The 26,159-nt window shown below is 40.6% G+C and overlaps 2 protein-coding genes across 2 annotated transcripts in view; both read right to left on the minus strand.

Moving 5' to 3' along the window:
- Window positions 1-26,159, minus strand: part of LOC109434524 (zinc finger protein 547) — a 58,856-nt gene that overhangs the window by 5,921 nt on the left and 26,776 nt on the right. The window lies entirely within an intron of this gene.
- LOC109434525 (uncharacterized) lies at window positions 1,667-25,002 on the minus strand. Its single transcript, XM_019711552.2, has 3 exons — window positions 24,752-25,002; window positions 19,845-19,971; window positions 1,667-9,567 (listed from the first exon to the last, which is right to left on the minus strand). The coding sequence occupies exons 1-3, from the start codon at window positions 24,782-24,784 to the stop codon at window positions 7,085-7,087; spliced, it is 2,643 nt and encodes an 880-aa protein (XP_019567111.2). The 5' UTR covers window positions 24,785-25,002; the 3' UTR covers window positions 1,667-7,084.

The raw sequence follows: 26,159 nt of genomic DNA on the forward strand, positions 1-26,159 counted from the left end.
ACTGCCCGATATATAAATCGGTCATCTTGTCTGAAAGCAGAATGCTCATGTGGGTAACTGGAGCTGAGCATTCTCACACTGCTGCGGTTTTTTTTTTTTTCTTTTCCTGAATAAATTCTTTTGCTGACAGACTATGTGGGACATTATTTGTCCAGTTGACACAAAAAACATTTCCTGAAACAGTGAAGAACATAGGAAATAAGCTGAGAACATAGGAAATAAGGAATGTTTGTGTAGCCTCTAGAGGCATTTTTACTGATACTGTGTTTAGGAAGATCAGTGGGGAACACTGATGGCAAATGTATTCCCAGGGTTACTCCCTGACTTACCGTCTCTTCTGAGAACAGCCCATTACCCAGAACTCTCTGACTGGGCCATGGGGACACTTGACCCAACCAGGCTGGGCCAGTCAGCTCCTTTTCTGTGGTATCTAGAACATGGACCTCAAACTGAGGACCAAATATGCTGGGCACAGGGGCAAGCATTTGTGTCTAGAAAGACTATGTTTCCACCCAAAGATCCCTGATTTAGACACAGGGAGACTGGAAAGGAGGACAAAGTTTAGAACACGGTGAGAGATAGGAGGAGGAAAGGGGAGAATCATTCTATTTCTCAACCAGCGTTTCCAGATCCCCTGTATGGAAATGTGACCGCTTATCCAGTAAGACCAAGAGCCCAAAGGTTTCCAGCATCACCTCCAAGTACCGAATGCCTGAGCTCTGTGCTGGGCTCAAAGGGAGGAGAATGTGACCGTTGGACATAATGCAGTTGTGGCTGAGAGAAAATCCTCCCCTGGAAAAGCCACTGGAGATGAGACAGACAATGGTATTCCTATGAGGACTGTGGGGCAGACGAGAAGGTTAGGTGCTTTGGGATATCAGAGGAATAGGGAGAAATGATCATGATAATTCCAACAATAAAAACAGCAGTAGCAGCAGCACCTGAGCCTCCCTGGGCCTCACCATGGACCTGCCCCAGGTGACGGCTTCACACACCCAATCTAGTCTGCCTCTTTCTTTGGTCTTTCCTTGCCCTCTGTGTATGGGGGCTGGTTTCAGTTACACCCGAGAAGCTCCAGAGGAGGTTGCAAACAAACAGAATTAAAGAGAATATGCTCAAAAAGTAAACCCTGGAATCCTGGCACTGGCAAATGCTGTGTTTTGATACTTCTATTGATCTTCACAGAGGCAAAGGTAAGTATCAACACCTGCATATCACAGTCAGCCAACAGAACCTCCAGGAGCTCTAGTGAGTCACTTATATTCCCTAGTGGGGACCCCATACTAAGACCTCAGTATGTATAGCCCCCTCCTGCCTGCAGGGTACAGAGGGGTGCCTTACCCTGGGTCACCACATGCAGGTGGAAAACACAGGCACAGATGCTACACAGTGAATGGGCAACTCAACTCTTCGCCTCTTCCAACAGCCCAGGGGTGGGGTCACTCCTTATCCGCATTTTATACAGTAGAGAACAAGCCCTAAGGAGGGTCATTGCCTTCAAGCTCCAGTGATGGCTGGGGATCTGAGATTCAAATTCAAGCCACTTGGGGACTCTGATCTCTGCCCTCCTCTTTCTCTCCCCTCCAGGCTGTAAATGCCCAGGCTATCCTGATGCCCTTTGTTCTAATCCATCAGATAGACCAAGAAAACAAATAAACAATACAAATCAAGACATTATTGTATTACTGAATGTCTGGACTTAAGAAACAGATGAAGAATGTGTTAATAACACAGAATAATCTTAAAAGTGTATGGTGTTATGTCTCCATTACATATGCACAGCACAAATTTCTTGAAAAAGAATGTATTCTTCCAATACTCGAAACAATCCATTAAGCAGTCACTCATGTATTAAAAAGTGAGTGAAATTCCAACATACATCTTTGTCGTTTCACTATCCTATTTGTTTAAGAAGAGAAAAATTGCCAAAGTTCATAAAATAGGCAAAAGATGAGCAGACATTTTACCAGATATACAGGTAGCAAATAAACCCATGAAAAACTACTCATCAGGAATCCCTAGGGAAACGCAATTAAATCAATAGTGAGACACCACTACATATTATTTAAAAGGGCTAAATTAAAAATGATAAACCAGTAACATGGATGGACCCAGAAGATAAATGAAATAAGTCAGACTGAGAAATACCATATGATCTCACTTATATGTGAAATCTAAAGAACAGTATAAAAGAGCAAACAGAAATACGTGGTGTGATTAAAAAATACGGTGAATGTTTAAATGAAAAAAAAAATTACAGTAAAAGATACATTGCCATTAATCCCCTTCAAAATACTTCCTCTCATTTCGAACACACTTATCCCATTGTTCTTGCCACTTTCTCAAGCTGTTCTGGAAGTCCTCTTTAGTTGTGTTGTCATGACTGCCTTGATGTCCTGAATCATTTTGACTTTGCGGAAGAACCAAAAATTGCACAGTGCCAGATCCAGTGAATAAGGTGGAGAACACACTGTAATGCTTTTATTTCACAGAAACTGCCATATACCAGAAGCAATGTGTGACAGAGTGTTGTCATGATGGAGGATGATTTACAACACACTTTAACACACTTCTTTCAACCGTAGCTCACACCTGACTGCACTGAGCAAGTTGAAACTTGTCACACAGTTATTAAGGTTCAACGCGCCACTTCCTGTATTGAAGATCCCTGCCTATCCATTGGATGGCACTCAGCAGCAGCAGTCACTGTATTTTCTGATCACAATGAAAAGGCTCCATGTCACACATTGCTTCTGATATATGGCAACAACGTAAGAGGGGTAGTAGGCTTGGGGGAGTATCATGTTGTGAGAGGTATAAATGTCTAATCATGTTGTTTTGTACATCTGAAACCAAAAAATAAAATAAAAATTAAACCGAACCAAGTATTCACAATGATGTGGAGAGATGGAACTCTCATAAGCTGCTGATAAGAAGGCAAAAAGGCTCTGGGTGGTTGTTGTCATGCAGCAGCCTACCCGTCTGGCCTCTTGTACCTACCCCTAAAAAAAGGAGTCTGTGAGACTAATCCTTTCAGGGACTTTGCTTCACCTGTGCTTACACCTCATGTCTCCCTGTTTGGACCCGGAGGATGGCTGGTTAGCCAATGACGAGTAAGATTCCCACAGGGGGGGCAACCCAAGCCAGGCACAGTCGAGTGGGGACCAGTGGGAGAACCCACAGGGTTGATTGAGGTGGACATAAACCCCCACCTTCCCCCGGTTCAGGAGAGCTTCTGCCTTTGTGGCTGCATTCCTTCCCACAACCTGCTTGGGAAGAGATTCAATGGTGTAATAACAGCAGTTCTCCATCTATCCATTTCAATAAGTTTCAACATAAAGGTTTGTCTCTTGGGGAGGTACATCCTGAAACTGACAGTTCAGCTTTTCGCAGGCAAGGGTAATTAGTTCAAATCAGTTTCTTAGTATAATGTCTGAAATTCACAGACCTTGGAGAAAACAATGTTGCTTTCTTGTGTGTGCATCAATAAAAACCACAAGGCATCCCGATTTCATAACTTTCTTGATTTCTGTTTCTTACTTTCTTAACCTTTTGCTGCCCCTTCTCGTTCACTTACTGCCTGTGTTGTGCTGAACGCGACAGGTGGTGAACACACAATGTGATTTATAGAGGATGTAACACAGAATTGTATACCTGCAATTTATGTAACTTTACTAACAATTGTCACCCCAATAAACTTTAATTTAAAAAAATGCAGAAAGGTACAATCATTTCAAATCACCATTTGTTAGTTTCTTTAAAAATGACTCAGACAGTACAGCCGATGGCTCAGTTGGTTAGAGCGTGAGCTCTGAATAGGGTTGCAGGTTCGATTCCCACAAGGGCCATTTAGCTGCACCCTCCACAACTAGATTGAAGACGAGCTTCTGCGGAGCTGCTGGAGGGACAGCTGGATGGCTGATTTGGTTAGAGTGCCAGCTCTTAACAAGGTTACCGGTTCAATTCCCCCAATGGAATGGTAGGCTGTGCACCCTGCAACCAAAGATGGAAAATGGCAACTGGACTTGGAGCTGAGCTGCGCCCTCCACAACTAGATTGAAGGACAACTTGAAGCTCAGGGACCCTGGAGAAACATAGTGTCCCCCAATATTCCCCAATAAAATAAATAAAAAGTGACTCAGACATTACACTCTACTGACAAAAGAATGATGAAACATATATCTATATAAAGAGCTGTACATATAGGTTTGTACAAGATTTAAACCAGTTGAAAAAAATGGAAATGCTCAAATGTCCCTAAAGAAATGCACGGACAAACCAATTACGGTATAACCAAAAACATTAAAAAATAAAGTCGAGTTGAGCTTACGAGGTTGGGCAATTAAGTTCACAAACTCATCCTAGAAAAAGTGCTACATACCTCATTGCTGAATATCACTACAGTCACTTTCAAAGTACTCCCCTTGGGAAGGTTTGCACTGATGCCAGCACCTAGTCCACCCATCAAAACAATTTTGGAACTCTTTCTGGAATGACCATCAGAGCTGTCATCATATTACCCTTGATGTCCTGAATGTCATAAAAATGTCTTCTTTTCATTATTTCCTCTATCTTCTGGTAAGGAAAGAAGTCATTGGAGGGCCAGATCAGGTGAGTAGGGACAGTGTTCCAATAGTTGTTTGTTTACTGGCTAAAATCTCCCTCACAGATAGTGCTGTGTGAGCTGGTGCATTGTTGTGATGCAAGAGCCATGAATTGTTGGTGAAAAGTTCAGGTCGTCTAACTTTTACAAGCAGCCTTTTCAGCACTTCCAAATAGTAAACTTGGTTAACTGTTTGTCCAGTTGGTACAAATTCATAACGAATAATCCCTCTGATATCAAAAACAGCAACCTCTTTGCAACAAGTTCACGAACTTAATTGTCACACCTCGTCTATCAATTAATCTCAAAGTAACAAGCAACATAAAGGAAATCAGAAAAAAAAGTAAATATAATGATTATCATCATATAAATTCTAGGAAACACAAAGGTATCTATACTAAGGGAAAATAAATCAATGGTTATTTGGAGGGTTGTGAAGGGCAGGGAGAGCTATAAACAAACATGAAGCAAAAATACAGTGACAGATTTAGTCATCACCATGACTATGATGGTTTCAGCATCATATATATGTCAAAACTTATCAAATAGTACACTTTAAATACGTGCAGCTTATTACACGTAAATTATAGCTCAATAAAGCTTTAAAAATGGCTCGAGGTAAAAAAAAAAAAATTGTATGTCCCACTCTTTGGGAAATATGTTTGGCAACCTTATGTTGACTCCACCACCTTTCTCCTATTGCTCTCTGAGGGTCAGTCTTAGCTCAGGAGCAGCAAATATTAGCTAATAATAAAGGACATCTCTACTTCAGTCAGCAGGAATTCTGGATGGGTCACAAGAGCCACATCCCTAGACTTTGCTTTATCTTTGTTTTCCTACCTGTGCAATAATGGCCTTGAGGTGATCATCACTGAGAGGCTATTGGAATCCCCAAAACTTTTATTTTCTCTAACAAAGACTTCAGCTATACAAGATAAACTTGCCTAGAGGTCCTGAGGTTTGTGTACACACTGATCCTGCACAGTCACATTTACAGAAACATTTGTCAATTAATTTTTGAAGAGGCACATCCCATCAAATTGGCTAGTGTCCTGCAATACCTACTAATCAAGTGCTGTTTCAGTAGCAGTTACGGTTTCCCTGAACCCCTATGGTCTTATAACCAGTGATCATCACCCACAAAATTGTGAACATCAGAGCACATAGTTTTTTGCAGAACCTGAGGAAGGGATTTCCTTCAACATCCCGAGATAGCCCCCGTGAACAAGGGAAAAAATTCATGCTGCTCCAAGAAGCACCTGAGAATGTCAACTCTGATCCCTCCTCAGTCTCCTAAAACTCATAGCATCCAGGCTTCCAATGAGGACCAGAAAACCCTGCAGTCTTTCCTAGGGCCCTGGCAGGAATGTAAATTTGGCAAAAACTGGTGAGTATTTTCTGCCGTCATACTGTCCCCCATGAAGAACACAAAGCTGGAGATCCCCATAAAAATTGTTCATCCATCACACTTGTGGAACCAAAATAAAACATCCCACACTGTAAACAGAAATAAGACTTAAACAGTAAGGCGTTCATATTGTAGAAACCAAAGTGCTATGCAGCAGAGTTTCAGTTGGTGACTTGAAAGCTGAAAAAAATTCATGCGAGAATATGTCCCTGAATAATGCTGTCCTCTCCAAGTTGTCTGCCAAACTCACATATTCTCTCTGCCAACAATGGGTCAGGTTCCTGCCTAAGCTAGTCAAAGAGAAGGGAATGTGAACTCCAAGGGACTCAGACTACTCCTAATTTCCTCCAATACATAAGAGAGATCAGCTTCCCTGAGCACATTGGAATGGAGACAGATGCAAACTGTGGGGACCTGCCAAGTGGTAGAAGTAAAATGGCTTTGACAACAGAAAGCGTCAGTGACATAAATCTAGAAAGAACACTGGGCAAGTTAGAAAGTGCAACATAGCCACACATGCTTCCCACCTCACTAAAACTTATGGGTAATCTCCCAACTGTGGAAAACTGGAGGTATGAGATAGAATTCAGATGGCTTCTTACGGTTTCTTTTAGGATCCTTACACTGAACAAGAAAATTGCACATTCCATTGCACATCTAAGGTCTTTCTACAGTGAAAATTCTTCAATATAGAATAATGAGGTGGGTTTTTGGGCAAAAGGATTTCCCACCTTCCCTGTACTCGTAAGTCCTTTCTCCTGTTGGAACAGTGATGAGCTATGGGTAAAAGATTTTTTACATTTGCCGTACCATTAAGTCCTTCATCCAGTGTGAATCCTCAGGTAATAATGAAGTCCAGAGACACAAGTAAAGGATTTCCTACGTTCACTACACTTATGAAACCTTTTTCCAGTATGAAGTCTCTGGTGTTAATAAAGGTCAGATTTATGGCTAAAGGATTTCCCACATTCACTGCACTAAAAATGCCTTTCTCCAGTGTGAACTCTGCCATGTTAATTGAACTGGGAACTATCCCTAAAGGATTTTCCACATTGACTGCAATCATAAGGTCTCTATCTTGTGTGAACTCGCTGGTGTACAAGAAGGTGATGTCTTTGGATAAAGGATTTCCCACATTCACTGCACACATAAGGCCTTTCTCCTGTGTGAGTTCTCCGATGTCGAATGAGTGCTGAGCTCTTGGGAAAAGATTTGTCACAGTCACTACACTCATAAGGCCTCAACCCGGTGTGAACACTCTGATGATAATGGAGGCCAGAGCCAGAAGAAAAAGATTTCCCACATTCACTACATTGATAAGGCTTTTCTCCAGTATGAACTCTCCAGTGTTCAATGAGGTAAGAATTTGCTCTAAAGGACTTCCCACATTCAGTACATTCATAAGGCCTTTTACTTGTATGAACCCTCTGATGATCATGGAGGGCATAACTAGAGGTAAAATACTTCCCACATTCACTGCACTCATAAGGACCTTCTCCAGTGTGAATGCCCTGATGATAACGAAGTTTCCTCCTAGTGGTAAAAGACATCCCGCATTCACTGCAATCATAAGGCCTTTCTCCTGTGTGAACTCTCAGGTGTATAAGAAAGTAACATTTTTGGATAAAAGATTTTCCACATTCATTGCACTCATAAGGCCTTTCTCCTGTATGAACTCTCTGATGATTTCTGAGGTTGAAACCAGATGCAAAAGATCTCCCACATTCACTGCACTGATAAGGCCTTTCTCCTGTGTGAACTCTCTGGTGTGTAAGAAGGTGATGTCTTTGGATAAAAGATTTCCCACACTCACTACATTCATAAGGTCTTTCTCCTGTGTGAACTCTCTGATGACTACTGAGGTTGGAACCAGGTGAAAAAGATTTCCCACATTCACTGCACTGATAAGGCATTTCTCCAGTGTGAACTCTCTGGTGTAGAAGAAGGTGATAGTTTTGGATAAAGGATTTCCCACATTCACTGCACTCATAAGGTTTTTCTCCTGTGTGAACTCTCTGATGATTACTGAGGTTGGAACCAGACAAAAAAGATTTCCCACATTCACTGCACTGATAAGGCCTTTCTCCAGTATGTACTCTCTTATGATAATGAAAGGCAGAACTAGAAGTAAAACACTTCCCACATATACTACATTGATAAGGCCTTTCTCCTGTGTGAACTCTCTGATGTTGAATGAGGTTGGACCTTTGGCTGTATGATTTCCCACATTCAGTGCAGTTATAAGGCCTTTTTCCAGTGTGAACTCTCAGATGGTAACGAAGGCCAGGGCGAGAGGTAAAAGATTTCCCACATTCACTACACTCATAAGACCTTGATCCATTGTGAATACTCTCATGATAACGGAGGCCAGGGCGAGAGGTAAAAGATTTCCCACATTTACTACACTCATATGACCTTTTTCCACTATGAACTCTCTGGTGTTGAATAAGATAAGATTGATGGCTAAACGATTTCCAACATTCACTGCACTCGTAAGGCCTTTTTCCTGTGTGTACTCTCTGGTGTAGAATAAGTATTGAGCTATTGGTAAAAGATTTCCCACATTCACTACATTCATGAGGCCCTTCTCCAGTGTGAACTCTCCAGTGTACAATTAGGTAAAATTTTCGTCTAAAGGATTTCCCACATTGAGTGCACTCATAACGCCTTTCTCCAGTGTGAACTGTCCGTTGTCGAATAAGGATGGATCTATGGCTAAAAGATTGCATACATTCACGGCACAAGTAACAATTTTCTCCAGTGTGACTTCTCCAGGGATAAACAAGTACATATTTTTGGTTAAAGAATTTGCCACATTTGTTGCACTTGTACTGCCTTGCCCCAGTATGAATTCTTCGATGTTGATTGAGGGTTGAGGTTCGCCTAAAAGATTTGTCATGCTTGCCATGTGCATGAAGCCTTTCACCAATGTGGACTCTCTGGTGATCCACAAATGAGAATTTGTACTTGAATGTTTTCCCACATTCATGGCACACAAAACACTGTCTTTCAGTGTGGACATCCTGGTCCTGAATATGTAAGTGTCTGGGGCTGAAGTTTTTCTTACATTCTCCCCAGGTGAAATAACTTTTTTTGTTTTGTATAGTTGCCCAGCACTGGGTGATTTTGTTTGGCTCCTCCCTGGCATGAGTGGTCTGTTGCTGGAGATGTTCTGAGGTGGCCAGGAAGTCCTTCCCAACTTCTGCGCAGGTAAAGGGTTTCTCTGAAACATGGAATTTACAGCTCTTCACAAACAAGGTCCTGTCCACACTGCTTCTACAGGATTTCTCTACCAGGTGCTGCTTCTGGTGTTTTTGGAGGTTTGCACTAAAACAGAATTGTTTCATACATACCACACACCCAGGCACTTTCTGAATGTGTGGTGCTCCTTGGTGCTCAGACAAATGAAATATGTATTTCAAGACTGGACCACAACTCTCACAGAAGTGGGTCTTCTGGGATGACAGAGCTGCCTTGGAGGTGCTGGCCTGGGATGCTTTGACAGAAACGCTGTGTTCAAAAGGTGCCGCTACATCCTCTGCTCCACAGCAGTAACCTGGATGCAAATAAATGCTGGTGAAGTACATGTTGACTATAGAGAAGGGGCAACCCCATCACAAATATGCATTTGTCACAGCTAATCATGAGTCTATGGGATGCTTTTTAATAAAGTGAGTTGAAATCTGGTTGAAGAAATGGCTATTTGGCATTACTATGCCTCTAAGGCTAAAGAATGGTGGAGGGCTCACCAAAGAAAGGACAAAAGGATAGGGTGTGACACAAAGAAGACAGGTATATTCTAAAACTTGCTCCTCTGCCAAAGGATTGCAGGAAGATCTTTTCTGCTGATGATGTGAGGCTGTTTAGAAGCATATGTCCAAATCCAGGAAAAACCAATGAAAAAAGAGTTGCTGCTATTCAAGGACAATTTAAGGATGCATGTTTATCTCATGGGACATGTGGACCAATGTTACAAAGCAATAGAGGAAGAGCTGAGAGAAATGGAGATATGAAGTCCAGAGAGGTGGAAATTCTCATGGGCTAGAAATCACAGTCAAAATGACAAAGAAGTAGAATTGACTAGTCATTAAAGTAACAACAATGAGAAAAGAAAAGTAGGCATGGGATGTGGCACTGGCAATGATAACAAAACACTGTTTACATGGGAAACATTCCTGGTATATCGGAACAGAGTCCTGATACCACACCCTACCCAGCTTCAATACAACCAGGTACCTGTGAGTTTACCTTGCAGCCTTGGTTACTCAGAATCCCTACAATATTTGCCATCCCTGACCTCAGCTGACAGAGTTGTGTGGTGATTACATGCCTGCCCCCGCAACCTCAGCCCAAACTGCCACACCTCAGCAGACCAGTGACCTTGCAACCAACCCAAGGTGAAGACCTTTCCAGACTAAAACAATCCCAAAAAGGCAAGAAGAGGTGACTGATGCATCAAATGTGGAGACGTCAACAAAAGTCTTTAAGGAACATTGAAAATAAAAAAAACATGACAACACCAAAGGAGCAAAATAAGTTTCAGCAAGTGAAGCCAACAAACTACTGGTCAAAGAACTGAAAAGAATTGTTTACAAAAGCTCCAAAGGAATACAAAGAGACAACTCAGGGAAATCAGGAAAATAATGTGAGGTGAGACAATTAAGTTCATGAACTCATCCTGGAAAAAGTGTTACATACCTGTTGAATATCACTACGGTCAACTTTGAAGTACTCCCCTTGGGAAGCTGACACCAGCACCCAGTTCACCTTTCAAAGCAATTTTGGAATTCTTTCTCTAGAATGGCTATCAGACCTGTCATCGTATTACCCTTGGTGTCCTGAATGTCATAAAAATGTCTTCCTTTCAGTATTTCCTTTATCTTCGGGTAAAGAAAGAAGTCATTGGGGGCCAGATCAGGTGAGTAGGGAGAGTGTTCCAATAGTTATTTGTTTACTGGTTAAAATCTCCCTCACAGATAGTGCTGTGAGCTGGTGCACTGTTGTGATGCAAGAGCCATGAATTGTTGGCGAAAAGTTCAGGTTATCTAACTTTTTCAAGCAGCCTTTTCAGCACTTCCAAATAGTAACCTTGGTTAACTGTCCAGTTGGTACATATTCATAATGAATAATCCCTGATATCAAAAAACGGTTAGCAACATTGTTGCAACAATTTCGTGAACTTCATTGTCAGACCTCGTATATGAACAAATCAAATTCCGAGACAGAAACTTTTGAAAAATTAAGTTAAAAATAAATTCTGGACCTGAAGAATACAAAGAATAAAGTGACAAAATGCAATAGAGAGCATCAATGGCCAACTTCATGAAGCAGGAGAAAAATCTGTGACCTAGCATCAGGTCACTTCAAATCATCCAGTTAGAAAAGAAAAAAGACTGAACAAAGCCTACATAATTTATGGGATGTCATTAAGGGAAATAATGTTTGCAATATGGAAGAGTCACAAGGAGAAGTAAGGGAGAAAGCTTATTCAAAGGAATATTACCTGAAAACTTCCCAAATCAGGAGAGAGATGTGGACATCCTCATACATGAAGCTCATAGGTCCCCAATATTCAATCCAAAGAGATCTTCTTTCAGATATATTATAATAAAACTCAAAAATCAAAGACAAGAATTTTGAAACCAGCAAGAGAAAAGAAACTCATTGCATATACAGGAACCCCCATAAGGCTATAAGCAAATTTCTCAGCAGAAACCATGCAAACCAGGAAAGTGTGGATGATAAATTCAAAATACTGAAGGGGAAAAAATGCCAACTAAGAATACTTTACCTGGCAAAGCTGTCCTTCAGAAATGAAGGAGAAATAAAGAATTTCCTAGATGAAAAACAAAAACAAAAAAAACACACAAAAAACAGGGAGTTCATTATCACTTGACCTGCCTTACTAGAAAGGCTAAAGGGAGTTCTTCAAGCTGAAATGAAAAGACACTAATTAGTAACAGAGGAACATATGAAAACATAAGGCAGACTTGTAAAGGTAAGTATATAGTAAAATTCAGAATATGCTAATACTGTAATATTGTTGTTCGTTAATCATTTAACTCTAGTATAAATGATTTAAAAAGAGTACAGATGAGGAAAAATAACTACAACCACAATAATTCATTAATGGTTACCCAATATAAAAAGGAATAAATTGTTACATCAAAAACACAAAATGCAGAGGGGTTAGATACCAAAAAGGTACTTTTTGTAAGCAATTGATGTTAAATTGTTTTCAGCTTAAAGCAGACTGTTATAACTCCAAGATGTTTTAAGTAAACTTCAGGGTAACCACAAAGCAAAAACTACAGTAAATAAACAAAAACTAAAAGTAAAGGAACCAAAGCATACTGCTATGGAAAATGATCAAATGAAAAAAGACAGCAAGTGAGGGAAAAAAAGGAACAAGGGAACTACAAAACAGCCAGACAAAAATGAACAAGATGGCAATCATCAAGTACTTACAAAATTATCCAATCAAAACACAACTGTGGTTGAATGGATTAAAGAACAAGTCCCAAATATATGTAGCCTGCACGAGACTCATTTCAGCTTTAAAGACAGAAATAGGCTGAATGTAAAGAAATAAAAAAAATAATAATAAAAATAATAATCCATGCAAATGGAAATCAAAAGAGAGTAGTGTATACTTATAAACAGCTATACTTATACCAGTTAAAATAGACTTTAATGCAAAACTTGTCACAAGAGACAAAGAAATTACTGTATTTTGCTGTGTGTAATGAGCACTTTTTGGCCCAAATTTGTGAGGGAAAAATAAGGATGTGCATTGTACATGGATAGTACTAATTCTGTATATATATAAATGTTTTTCATTCTTTTATTTATGCTTATGAGTTAAAATGTAACTCTAGAAATCACTAACAATATCCGTATGCAAAATAATTCCCTGGAATATGATAATCGGTTTTGTTGAACTTACAACGAACTTGCAATGACAAAGAGTTCTTGGCCTTCTATGATGCATAAATATCATGAATTTGTTACTGATACATAAAATTTCTTGTACCTTGTATCTGTTCTTGTTTTATAATTATTTGTTACATTTCTTGTAACATTTCTTGTAACACTTCTTGTCCCATAAGAGGTTAAAAAAGAAATGTTAAAGTTCCTTTATAATACAAAAAACAAATACCTAAATGTAAACAAATAATAATTTGAATTAAAAAATTCAATTCAAAAATTAAGACAAAAGATTTTTTCTCCTGAAAGTTTGGGCCAAAAACGTGGGTGAGCATTACACATGGGAGCACAGTATACACAGCAAAATACAGTATATAATGATAAAGCAATCAATTCAAGAGGATACAATTACAAGTATGTATGCACCCAATATTGATCGATGGACCTAAATATATTAAGCAAATATTAACAGACTGGAATGTAGAAAAGCCAGCAAATGTAATAATAAGAGCACACTTCAATACTCATCTTTCAGGAATGGGTAGATCATCCAGACAGAAAATCAATAAGGAAATATCTGACTTGAACAATATGTGAGACCAAATGAATCTAACAAATATATATAGAACATTCCGTTCAACTATAGCAGAATATACATTCTCAAGTGAACACAGAACATTCTCTACAGATCATATGAGGTCTGACAATTAGGTTCGTGAACTTGCCACCGTACGCTTACATTGGCACAACTGTGCAAACAGCTCAGTAATGTTTCATAACCTTGGTATATCAGTGTCTCACAGCTGTGTCCGTGTCAACGTGTGGCGGTGTCTTGCTGACTGGCATTCATTATTGTTGCTGCATGTTTTTGTGTGCCACTGCAAGAATGTCTGAATTAGAGAAATGAACAAACATTAAATTTCTTGTTAAACTTGGCAAGAGTGGAAGTGAAATCTAGGACATATTAGTCCAAGTTTATGGGGATAATGTCATGAAAAAAATGGCATTGTACAAATGGAGTGAATGGTTTTCTAAGGGGAGAGAACACGTCATTGATGAAGAGAGGTCAGGGTGGCCAGTAACAAGCAGAACTAATGGAAACATTGCAAAAAATTCATTGAATTGTGCATCAAAATCGTCAGCTGATTGTGAGAAGCATAGCAGACCAAGTAAACATTGATAGAGAAACAGGAAAATAGTAACTGAAAATCTTGGCGTGAGAAAGGTGTGTGTAAAAATGGTCCTGAAGGAGCTCATTGATGAACAAAAGTAAAGGAGAGTTGAAGTTTGACAAGACCTTTTGGAGAGGCAAGACGATGTTTTGGGCTATGTTATCTCAGGTGATGAAACATGTGTGTACCTATGCAACCCTGAAACAAAGTGTCAAAGTGCACAATGGAAGTCAGCCAATTCTCCATGACCAAAAAAGTTCCATCAGTCCAAATCAAGAGTCAGAATGATGTTGCTAACCTTTTTTGATATCAGAGGGATTATTCATTATGAATTTGTACCAAATGGACAAACAGTTAACCAAGTTTACTATTTGGAAGTGCTAAATAGTCTGCATTAAAAAGTTAGAGGAAAACGCCCTAAAGTTTTCACCAACAATTCATGGCTCTTGCATCACAACAATGCATAAGCCCATACAGCACTATCTGTGAGGGACTTTTTAGCCAGGAAACAAATAACTGCATTAGAACACCCTCCCTACACACCTGATCTGGCCCCCAGTGACTTCCTTCTTTACCTGAAGATAAATGAAATATTGAAAGGAAGACATTTTTATGACATTCAGGACATCAAGGGTAATACAACGATAGCTCTGATGGCCATTCCAGAAAAAGAGTTCCAAAATTGCTTTGAAGGGCGCTGGCATTGGTGCATATCTTCCCAAGGGGAGTACTTCAAAGTTGACTGTAGTGATATTCAGGAATGAGGTATGTAGCACTATTTCTAGGATGATTTCACGAACTTAATTGTCAGACCTCATACGTTTGGTTGCAAGTCTGATATTTAAGAAGGCTGAAATCATATCAAGATTTAAACCACAAAGGCTTAAAACAAGAAACATGTAACAGGACAAAAGCTGGAAAGTTATCAAATATGTGAACATTAAACAATGCATTCCTGAATGATTAGTGGGTTAAAGAAAAAACAATCAAAAGGAAAAATAAAATCATTTTGAGACAAACAAAAATGGAAATAAAACATGCCAAAACTTAAGAGCTGCATCAAAAATAGTTCTAAGAGTAAAATTTATAGCCACAAATGCCTACATTAAAGAAAAAGAAAATTTGCAAATAAACAACCTAACTTTACACCACAATGAATTAGAAAAATGAAAACAAAATAAGCCCAAATCTAGGAAAGGAAGGAAATAACAAACATCAGAGCAGAAATGAAATAAAATATGGACTAAAAAAAAATAAAAATCAACAAACCTATGAGCTGGTTTTTGAAAAGAAACAAAATTGACAAACCCACAGGTAGACTAACTTAGAAAAGAGAGAAGAATCAAATAAATGAAATTAAAAATGATATAACAAGCAATACTACAATACTACATTAAAAATGATATAACAAGCAATACTACAGAAACACAATGGTTGTAAGAGACTACTATGAACAATTAAATGACAACAAGCTGGAAGAAATAGATAAACTGGGATGCCAGGATGGTTCATCACATGAAAATCAATAAACATGATACACCATATTAATAGAATGAAGGATAAAAATCATATGATCATCTCAATAAATGTAGAAAAATCACCTAACAAAATTTTGTATACTTTCCCATTAAAAACTCTCAACAAAGTAGATAGTGAGGAATGTACCTCAACATAATAAAGGCCATATACAATAAGCCCACACTAACATTATACTCAAAGGTTAAAAGCTAAGAACTTTTCCTTTAAAATCAGGAACAAGGCAAGGATACCCACTCTCTCCACTCATATTCTACATAGTACTGGAAGTCCTAGCTAGAGCACTTAGGCAAGAAAAACAAACAAAAGACATCAAAATCACAAAAGAACAGGTAAAACTTGTCTGTGTTTGCAGAAGACATGATCTTAAAATATACAAAACCCTAAATGACCTAGCATAAAACCATTAGAATAAACAAATTCAGTAGAGTTGCAAGATACAAAATCAACATACAAAAATCAGTTGCATTTTTATACACTAGCAATGAAATATTTTAATAAACTAAGACAGCAATTGCATTGACAATATCATCAAAAACCATAAAATACGTCATCTAAATAAAACTGGGGGTGAAAAAAACAAACAAAAACCCCCAGCAAATACATATGAATAAATATAACCAAGGAGGTGAAAGATCTGGACATTGAAAACTGTAGGACACTAATAAAAGAAACTGAAGACACAAATAAATGCAAAGATATCCCATGTTCTTGAATTGGAAGAATTAATATTGTTAAAATGTCCATAATACCCAATGTGATGTACAGATTAAATGCAATTCCTATTGAAATTCCAATGGAAGTTTTCATAGAAATAGAAAAGGAATCCTAAAATTGACATGAACCCACAAATGACCTCAAATAGCCAAAGCCATCTTGAGAAATATCAAAGCTGATGTACCACACTTCTGATTTCAAACTATTATGAAGCTATACAAGGTGTGATGGAAAAATGCAGTGAATATTTAAATTTTAAAAAAATGTATTACAGTAAAAGACATTGCCATTAATACCCCTCAAAATACTCTCCCCCTCGCTTCAAACACACTTATCCCATCGTTCTCACCACTTTCTGAAGCAGTTATGGAAGTCCTCTTTCATGAGTGTCTTTATTTCATCCTCCATCATGATAATGCTCCATGTCACACATCGCTTCTGGTATGGCAATTTGTGTCAAATAAAAACATTACGGTGTGTCCTCATTCATCTTATTCACTGGATCTGGCACCAGTTCTGGCACTGTGTGACTTCTGGCTCTTCCCCAAAGTCAAAATGACCATGAAAGGTAAATGTTTTGAATTGATTTAGGACTTTGAGGCAGCCACAACAGCACAACTAAGACAATCATGAAAAGGGACTTCCAGAACTGCTTCAAAAAGTGGCAAGAATGATGGGATAAGTGTGTTTGAAGTGAGGGGGAGAGTATTTTGAGAAGGATTAATGGCAATGTGTCTTTTACTGTAATCAATTTTTTCAAATTTAAACATTCACTGTATTTTTTTACCACACCTTGTAGTAATCAAAACAGTATAGTATGGTACAGGCATACAAACAGACATACAGAGAAATGGAACAGAATAAAGAGCTTGAAAAAAATCCCATGCATATACGGTGAACTAATATTTGACAAAGACATCAGGAACACACAATCGGGAAAGGATAGTCTCTTCAATAATGTTGGGGAAACTGGATACCTATGGGCAAAAACATTAAATTGGACCCCTATCTTTCATTACTAACAATTAACTAAAATGGATTAAAGACTGACATGAAAATGTAAGACCCCTTAAAAAAAAAAAAAAGGAATAAGCTACTTGACAGTGACCGTGGCAATGATTTTTTTTTTTTAATACGACAACAAAAGTACAGGGGACAAAATCTAAATAAACAAGTGGTATGACATCAAACTAAAATATTTCAGAGGAAACAATTAATAAAATGAAAAGGCTACATACAGAATGGGAAAAAATATTTGCAAGCCATGTATCTAATAAGGGGGTAATATTTTTAAAATATAAGGTATTCATAAGACTCAAGAGCAGAAGAATGATCTGATTAAAATATGGGCAAAGGATCTGATTAGACATGTTTCCAAAGATGATATACAAGTGGCTAACAGGAAAATTTTAATGAAAAACTGCTCTTTCTCACTAATCATCAGGGGAAGTAAATCCAAACCCCAATGAGCTATTATCTCAAACCTATTAGGATGGTTATCATCACAAGGACAAGAAGTAAGTGTTAGCAAACATGTAGAGAGAAGTGAACCCATGTACACTGTTGGTAGGGATGTAAATTTGTAAAGAAATTATGGAAAACAGTATAAAAGTTCCTCAAAAAATTCAAACTAGAACTACCATATGATCCAGCAATCCCACTTCTCGACATATATCCAAAGGAAATGAAATTAGAATGTGGAAGAGATAATCTACACTCTCATGTTCGCTGAACCACTATTCACAATACACAAGCTATGGAAACCACCTAAGTGTCCATCCTGGATAAATGGATAAAAAGGGGGCACACACACAGACACAGACACACACACACACACACACACACACACACACACACACAGACACACATCCTTGGAATATTATTCAGCCTTAAAAAAAGAAGAAAATCCTGCCATATGCAACAACATGGATGAACCTGGAGGGCATTAGGCTGAGTGAAATAAGCCAGTCAGAGAAAGATAAGTAATGTACGATATCACTTATATGTGGAATGTAAACAAAAAAATAAACAAAAAGTTGAACTCAAAGAAACAAAGAGTAGATTGACAGCGGCCAAGGGGTAGGAGAAATGGGGAGTTATTGGTCAAAAGGGATAAACCTTCAGTGATAAGATGAGTAAGTTCCGAGGATCTAATGTACAACATGGTAACTACAGTTAACGATACTGTATTTTATACTTAAAATTTACTGGGAGAGTATATCTTAAGCAATATTACTGAAAAAAAAAGAAAAAGGTAACTACCACGTTTCCCCGAAAATAAGACCTAGCTGGACCATCAGCTCTTGTGCGTCTTTTGGAGCAAAAATTAATATAAGACCCGGTCTTATTTTAATATAATATAAGACCCGGTCTTTATAATATAACATAACATAACATAACATAACATAACATAACATAACATAATATAACATAACATATAACATAACATAACATAACATAACATAACATAACATAACATAACATAACATAACATAACATAACATAACATAACATAACATAACATAACATAACATAACATAACATAACATAACATAACATAACATAACATAACATAACATAACATAACATAACATAACATAACATAACATAACATAACATAACATAACATAACATAACATAACATAACATAATATAATACAATATAATATAATATAATATCGGGTCATATCAATTTTTGCTCCAAAAGACGCATTAGAGCTGATGGTCCAGCTAGGTCTTATTTTTCAGGTAAACACGGTATATCAGGTGATGGAAATATTCATTAACGATTATGGCAATTACTTCAAAATATATACATAGATCAAATCATCACATTGTGTACTTTAAATACATGCAATTTTATAGATCAACAACACTGGAACAAAAACAAAAAAGAGATCTAAGCAAAACACTACAAACCATGCAGAAGGGTCTTGAAAAACAGCCCATGGTCCAAATAAGTAATAACCATGACAATACCTGCAATTCCTGGCATAGGCATACCCTAAGAAATATCAGCTAAAGGAAGGGATCAAACCCTGGGACACAGAAGTGCCATGGGTCTGAATACCTTGACCTGGCCAAGGAGGGGGCAAGCAAGGTGCAACGCATTAGTCTCAGTGCATGACTACTGACCTCCAATCCTTCCCTATGTGGGTTCGGTACAGCAGTTATTGGGGCTGCAGGAGAGAAGAGGGCTGTGCAAACCCCCCAGACCTACCAAGGACAGCAACCGCCCAGAAAACTGGGAAAGCAAGCAGTGCCCACAGTCCATGCATGAGGACAGAGCACCCCCTGGGGAAAGGGGGCATGGGGAAATGCAAACCCCCCAGCCCTACCAAGGACAGCAACCACCCAGAGAGCTAGAGAAGGAAGAAGTGCCTATGGTCCACCTGTAAGAACAGAAAGAGCACCACCTGGGGAAAGGAAGGTGAGGCAGGACAGAGTCTAGTTCAGTCACTGGGGAGGTTGTGAGTCTTACCCAGTGAGGATATAAGTGCAAAGTTCTCCAGCATCACATCGTGGTACAGACGTCTCTGAGCCTCATCAAGGAGGCCCCATTCCTCCCAGGAGAAGAACACAGCCACATCATCAAAAGTCATACTGTTCTGTCAAGATGGGGACAGAAAAACTATAAACTTTGTCTGAGAAACCACAGTCCATCACCTCACACATCTACCCCACACTCATCCTCCTTCAAAGCTCCCCACCTTAGAGGAGACATGAGACCCTGGTGCCAGTAATGTATGCAATGCTCTCTTCCCAGGGTCCCATAATCAATGTTCAGCCCTCAGCAACAACAGGCAGGGGAACACACAGACGCCATCCAAACTGTGAGCCCCATCCCTCCTGCAAAGCAATTCCTCTGGGGTCTCCCAGATTGTATCTACCAGACAAAGCCAAAGGAGCCATCAGCTCACACTGCCTACACCTGCTCCTCACTACCAGGGCCTGGAGCCATCAGCTCATACTACCTACACATAACCTGTTTCACCAATAATAAGACCTAGCCAGACCATCAGCTCTAATGCGTCTTTTGGAGCAAAAATTAATATAAGACCTGGTCTTATATTGTGTTACATAAGACCCGGTCTTATATTATAGTAAAATAAGACTGGGTCTTATATTAATTTTTGCTCCAAAAAATGCATTCGAGCTGATGGTCCAGCTAGGTCTTATTTTGGGGGAAACATGGTATGAACACCATTCTGTAGACTCTACCTCTCTAACACATTCAGTCCCCACAGTTCCACTTCCACAGCTCTGCTACTTCCCTGCCCTACATTACAGGCACAGCCCTACACTCACCTATGTACTTGGCACATGGCATCCAGACAGTGCTTGACAAATTCAAACACCATCCAGTACCATCCTAGACCTCTGATGGATCCCACAGCCAGGGAAAGCCCTGAATGCTGCTTTGTGCTTTGAAGGCCTCCCCACCTGTCTGTGATCTTCGCTTTGGTATTAGCCACCCAGAACTACATGGGAATTATAGATACTCATGACCCTCTGCTACTTCTGTGATGCTCTTTCTGTCCCCTCAGCAGCCATAACCCTCCTCTCTCCACTCAACCTTCCTGAAAACCCCAGCTCTTAAGAGTTGGCATAGTTGACTCTCACAAATGACTACATTTACCTCAGATCTTATCCACTAGTAAGGCTAAACACCCCAGACCCTGGCCATCAAGACTTGGCACACAATTCCGGTGAATCTGAATAGCAGTGAATTAGCAGAAGCCCAGCTTCAGTGTCAACTTTTCTCAATTGCTTCTCTACCTCCGAAGACATCTTGCTCGTACTCCTCCCGTGGAAGCCTGGGCCACCTGCCACATCATTCTTTTTCCTATTCAGATCCACAGCCACTTCTCTCCCTTACCTGTGTTCATTATACTCAAGACTTCAACCAGGTTCTAAGCCAAAGGACCACTCCTTGGCATGCACCCTAGTTTTTCTGACCCACCAATGGCACTATAACTTGCATTCCACTTCCTAAATGTCATCTGGAGCTCCACCCTGGTCCACACTATAATCACCACTTTTGAAAGTCTCCATCCTGAATCCCTTCCCAAGATTTCCAGACCTACGTGTCCAGCTGCCCACTTGATTCTCAGGCTCTTAACAGGCCCTAAACAAAACTTATGATATTCCCAAGGAAAATAGATCTTGGGAACTTTCAATATCCCAGAAATTTCTCATCTCAGTTGATGGAGCATCCATCTCTTTAGATGCTAGGAACAAAAACTCAGGGAGCCATCCCTAACCTTCCCCGTTCTCTCCTTTACATACAATATCCAAAAATTTACTTGGCCCCTCTTAAGAAATGAACCTAGAATCCAACCTTCTCTCCTACCTCCATTGTCACAACTCTGGTCCATCAACAATCTGGATCATAGTAGTTGCTTCCTCCTGGGCTCCCTGCACCTGCCCATAATCCCATAATCTGTTCTCCACAGTGCAGCCAGATGGAGCCTATTAAGACCAACTCCTTCCTCTTCCAAACATACCATTTTACCTCCATAATAGATGCCCAATTTCTCAGGCAGCCACATTACAGGTCTGATTACTGACACCCCGCTCTTTGTTCTTAACAGAAAGGAGACCTGTGGAACCTAATCCCAGCTCAGGCACACCTCCAAGCATTTACACATGCTGGTATCTATCCCTGGGTTAACCTTCCATACCAGTTTATGAGGTGTAATCCAAAAATACGGGGAATGTTTAATTTAAAAAAAAAAAAGTGTTAAATAAAAAAAAATTGTAACAGTAAAAGACACATTGTCATTAATACCCCTCAAAATACTCCCCATCACTTTGAACACTTTCTGTGTTCTTGCCACTTTTTTTTAAATTATTTTTTTAACTGGGGAACAGTGTGTTTCTCCAGGGCCCATCAGTTCCAAGTTGTTGTCCTTCAATCTAGTTGTGGAGGGCACAGCTCAGCTCCAAGTCCAGTTGCCATTTTCAATCTTTAGTTGCCGGGGGCGCAGCCCACCATCCCATGAGGGAATTGAACCGGCAACCTTGTTAAGAGCAGGCACTCTAACCAACTGAGCCATCTGGCTGCTCCTCTGGAAGCTCAGCTACAGCTCATTGTCTTCAATCTAGTTGTGGAGGGTGCAGCTCACTGGCTCATGTGGGAATCGAACTGGTGGCCCTGTTGTTCAGAGCTCACGCTCTAACCAACTGAGCCATCCGACTGCCCGTCTGTATTCTTGCCACTTTCTAAAACAGTTCTAGAAGTTCTCTTTCATGAGTGTCTTCAGTTGCGATGTCATGGGTGCCTTGATGTCCTCAATCAACTCAAAACATTCACCTTTCATAGTCCTTTTGACTTTGGGGAAAAACCAAAAGTAGCACAGTGCTAGATCCGGTGAATAATGTGGATGAGGACACACCATGTTCTTTTTTTTATTTTTTTTTTAAAGATTTTATTGGGGAAGGGGAACAGGACTTACTTTATTGGGGAACAGTATGTACTTCCAGGCCTTTTTTCCAAGTCAAGTTTTCCTTTCAATCTTAGTCGTGGAGGATGCCGTTCAGCTTCAAGTTGTTGTCCTTTCAGTCTTAGTTGTAGAGGGCGCAGCTCAGGTCCAGGTCCAGTTGCTGTTGCTAGTTGCAGAGGGCACAGCCCACCATCCCTTGCAGGAGTTGAACCGGCAACCTTGTGGTTGAGAGGATGCGTTTCAACCAACTGAGCCATCCGGGAGCTCAGCGGGAACTCAGCAGCAGCTCAGCTCAATTTTAGTTGCAGGGGGCGCTGCCCATCATCCCTTGCGGGAGTCGAGGAATCGAACTGGCAACCTCGTGGTTGAGAGGATGTGCTCTAACCAACTGAGCCATTCGGTAACTCAACTGCAGCTCAGCTCACGATGCCGTGTTCAATCTTAGTTGCAGGGGGCGCTGCCCACCATCCCTTGTGGGACTCGAGGAATTGAACTGGCAACCTTGTGGTTGATAGCCCGTGCTCCAACCAACTGAGCCATCCAGGAGGCAGCTCAGCTCAAGGTGCAGTGTTCAATCTTAGTTGCAGGGGGCGGAGCCCACCATCCCTTGCGGGACTCGAGAAATCAAACTGGCAACCTTGTGGTTGAAAGCCCACTGGCCCATGTGGGAATCGAACCGGCAGCCTTCGGAGTTAGGAGCATGGAGCTCTAACCACCTGAGCCACCGGGCCAGCCCGAGAGAAATGTGTTTTAAAGTGTGCTGTAAATTAGTCTCCATCACGACAACATTCCGTGTCACACACAGCTTCTGGTATGGCAATTTCTGTCAAAGAAAAACATTATGGTGTGTCCTCATCCACCTTATTCACCAGATCTGGCACCATGCGACATGTGGCTCTTTCCCAAAGTCAAAATGATTCAGGACATCGAGGCAGCCATGACAGCACAACTAAAGACACTCACGAAAGAGGACTTTCAGAACTGCTTCTGAAAGTGGCAAGAATGATGGGGTAAGTGTGGTCAAAGCAAAGAGGAGTATTTTGAGGGGGGATTAACAGCAATGTGTCTTTCACTGTAATATTTTTTTTTTTATTGCAAACATTCAAAATTCACTGTGTGTGTGTGTGTGTTTTTTTTTTTATCACACCTCATATATGGGTTACCAGAAACAGGAGCACCTCTACCTTACCCTTGTCCTGCACTCAGGACCCAGGACTTGGAGTCCCCACACCCAAGATCTGAGAACATAGCAAGGAAATTCTCAAGACCACAATCCCAAACACTATATGGGTAGTGTCAGCACCCAGTGTGGGACTAGGACATCCTTCCCTTCCTTGCATAGGTTCCCTAAGTGCTTTTCAACCTTCAGAACCTGTGAGAAGAAAAAACCTACCAGGGCTGGTGTCCCTATATGCAGATCTCCGCTGTATCCCTACCCAACCCTGGAACCTGTTGACTTGGGGTTAATTTACTAACCTCTGTGTTTCAGTCCTCTGAGCTTCCTCTTACCAGCTCTGTGACCTTGAACGCAGGACTCTACTTCTCCGTGCCTCGCTGTCATCATCACCCCCATTTCTGTCTGTCCTCTGAGAACCACTTAGAAAGCTATTAAAACCCTAACACTGCCTGTGCCCCTTTGCAATTCACAACCCTCCACGGCTCCCAGGACCCTCAGAATGAAGGTACAACGTCCCTGCCTGTCCTTCTCACTCTCTGTTCTCTGCAGGCAGAAAGCGGACCCCAGGTTCCCGGCTCAGTCGTCCCTCCACATCTTTACACGGCCAGTCTCTATCTGTAACCCTCTGCCACACCCCGTCACACAGGATGTCACCCACGAGCTTCTCACCGTCCTGGACGCCGGGGCCTAGGTTGCAGGACATGAGCCGGAGCTCCTCACCCGAGGCTTTAGGGTTCGGGAGGACTGAGGGCCTGGGGGACTCACCTGAGCTGGCCCCCTTAGCTCGGCTGCCTCCATCGGATTCTGTGTTTCGAGCCAAGAAGGAGAGGAGGATGCTGGACACCGCGGTCCCTGTCCCGGCCCTGACGCGGTCAAGTGGGCGTCATCAACGAGCCTTAGAACTGCGTCTGTGCAGCGGGGACCACGACTCCTTTGTGCTTTCTCGGTCCCGTCACCTCTGTCCCTACCTGACACTCGGAAACTGAACAAATACCCGCCACGACGAAGACGCTGGAAGTCCCGCCCCAATGCGATGAAATCTCACGGAAATACTTTCATCCTGATCTGTCATTGGCTCAACTCGCCCGCAAGATCTTCTGGATAATGTAGTTCTCATTGCTCTAGAAGGCGTTCTCCATTCTGACCAACTAGAACGTTTGCCAAGGAAGGAACCTGCAAAGCGGTGCTCCTGCCTCCAGGGAGGGGTTTACTCGTTAACTGCAGCAAAAGACATAGTTTCATACTCCGTGAAGCTCAGCCTGCTCTCAGAAGATACAAATATTTAAGATGCTCTCAAATCTGTTGATCTAAATGGGCATATCATTCTATAGAGTCATTCAGACATAAAATAGTACATGCACAACTGGACACATTGTATTGCTCTTCAAATGCATATAGTCTGAGGTGAATAGTTGTATTTTCATTTCATTATTATTGGCTAGGAACAATAGAAATAATTCCATACAAGGCGATGACTTGGAAGAAAGAAGGATATTCTAAATTAGGTGAACAAGCAGCAGTTTGTGAATGGAAAAGGGGGTTTTATGGACAGTAACCTCACAGGGTAATCTGATTATAAATTCCTAACTGGAAAGGCCCCAGGCCTATAACTTCTTTGGTGAAAGGTTTTAAGCCAACACTGTCCATTGTTCTTGTGCATCTAGGTTAACACATCTTTGAAATACCAGAAGTAATACCCTTTAAAGGGGCATTAACCCTCAAGAGAGCACATAATCTTGTTAACTATCCTGTAATCCATCCCTGCCTTGCTTTCTCCAATCTTCCTTATGTCCTCTCTTTAATGTCAAGTGCATAAAAGAAGCTGCAAAACTGTCATTCTCTGGAGCATTTGAGATCTTGTTCCCCACCATATGTCATCAGTTTGGCTCAAATAAACTCTTACAAAAACTCTCTACACCTTTGGATGCTTGTTATGTTGACAAGTTCTACCTCCTGTTCCCATAGAAAACCTCTCTCTTGCCTGTAGACTCAATCATTATGCCCTACCCATTGAGGAACACCTTTATATCTGTAATATTTCTTACTCCATATTCTAAGATATATAATTGTCCCTCAGTATCCACCAGAGACTGGTTCTAGGACCCTGCATATACAAAAATCTGTGGATGCTCAAGTGCTTTATATAAAATGGCATCATATTTGCATATAATCT

The sequence above is a fragment of the Rhinolophus sinicus genome, linkage group LG11 (assembly GCF_036562045.2).
Source record: "Rhinolophus sinicus isolate RSC01 linkage group LG11, ASM3656204v1, whole genome shotgun sequence".
NCBI classification, from domain to species: Eukaryota; Metazoa; Chordata; class Mammalia; order Chiroptera; family Rhinolophidae; genus Rhinolophus; species Rhinolophus sinicus.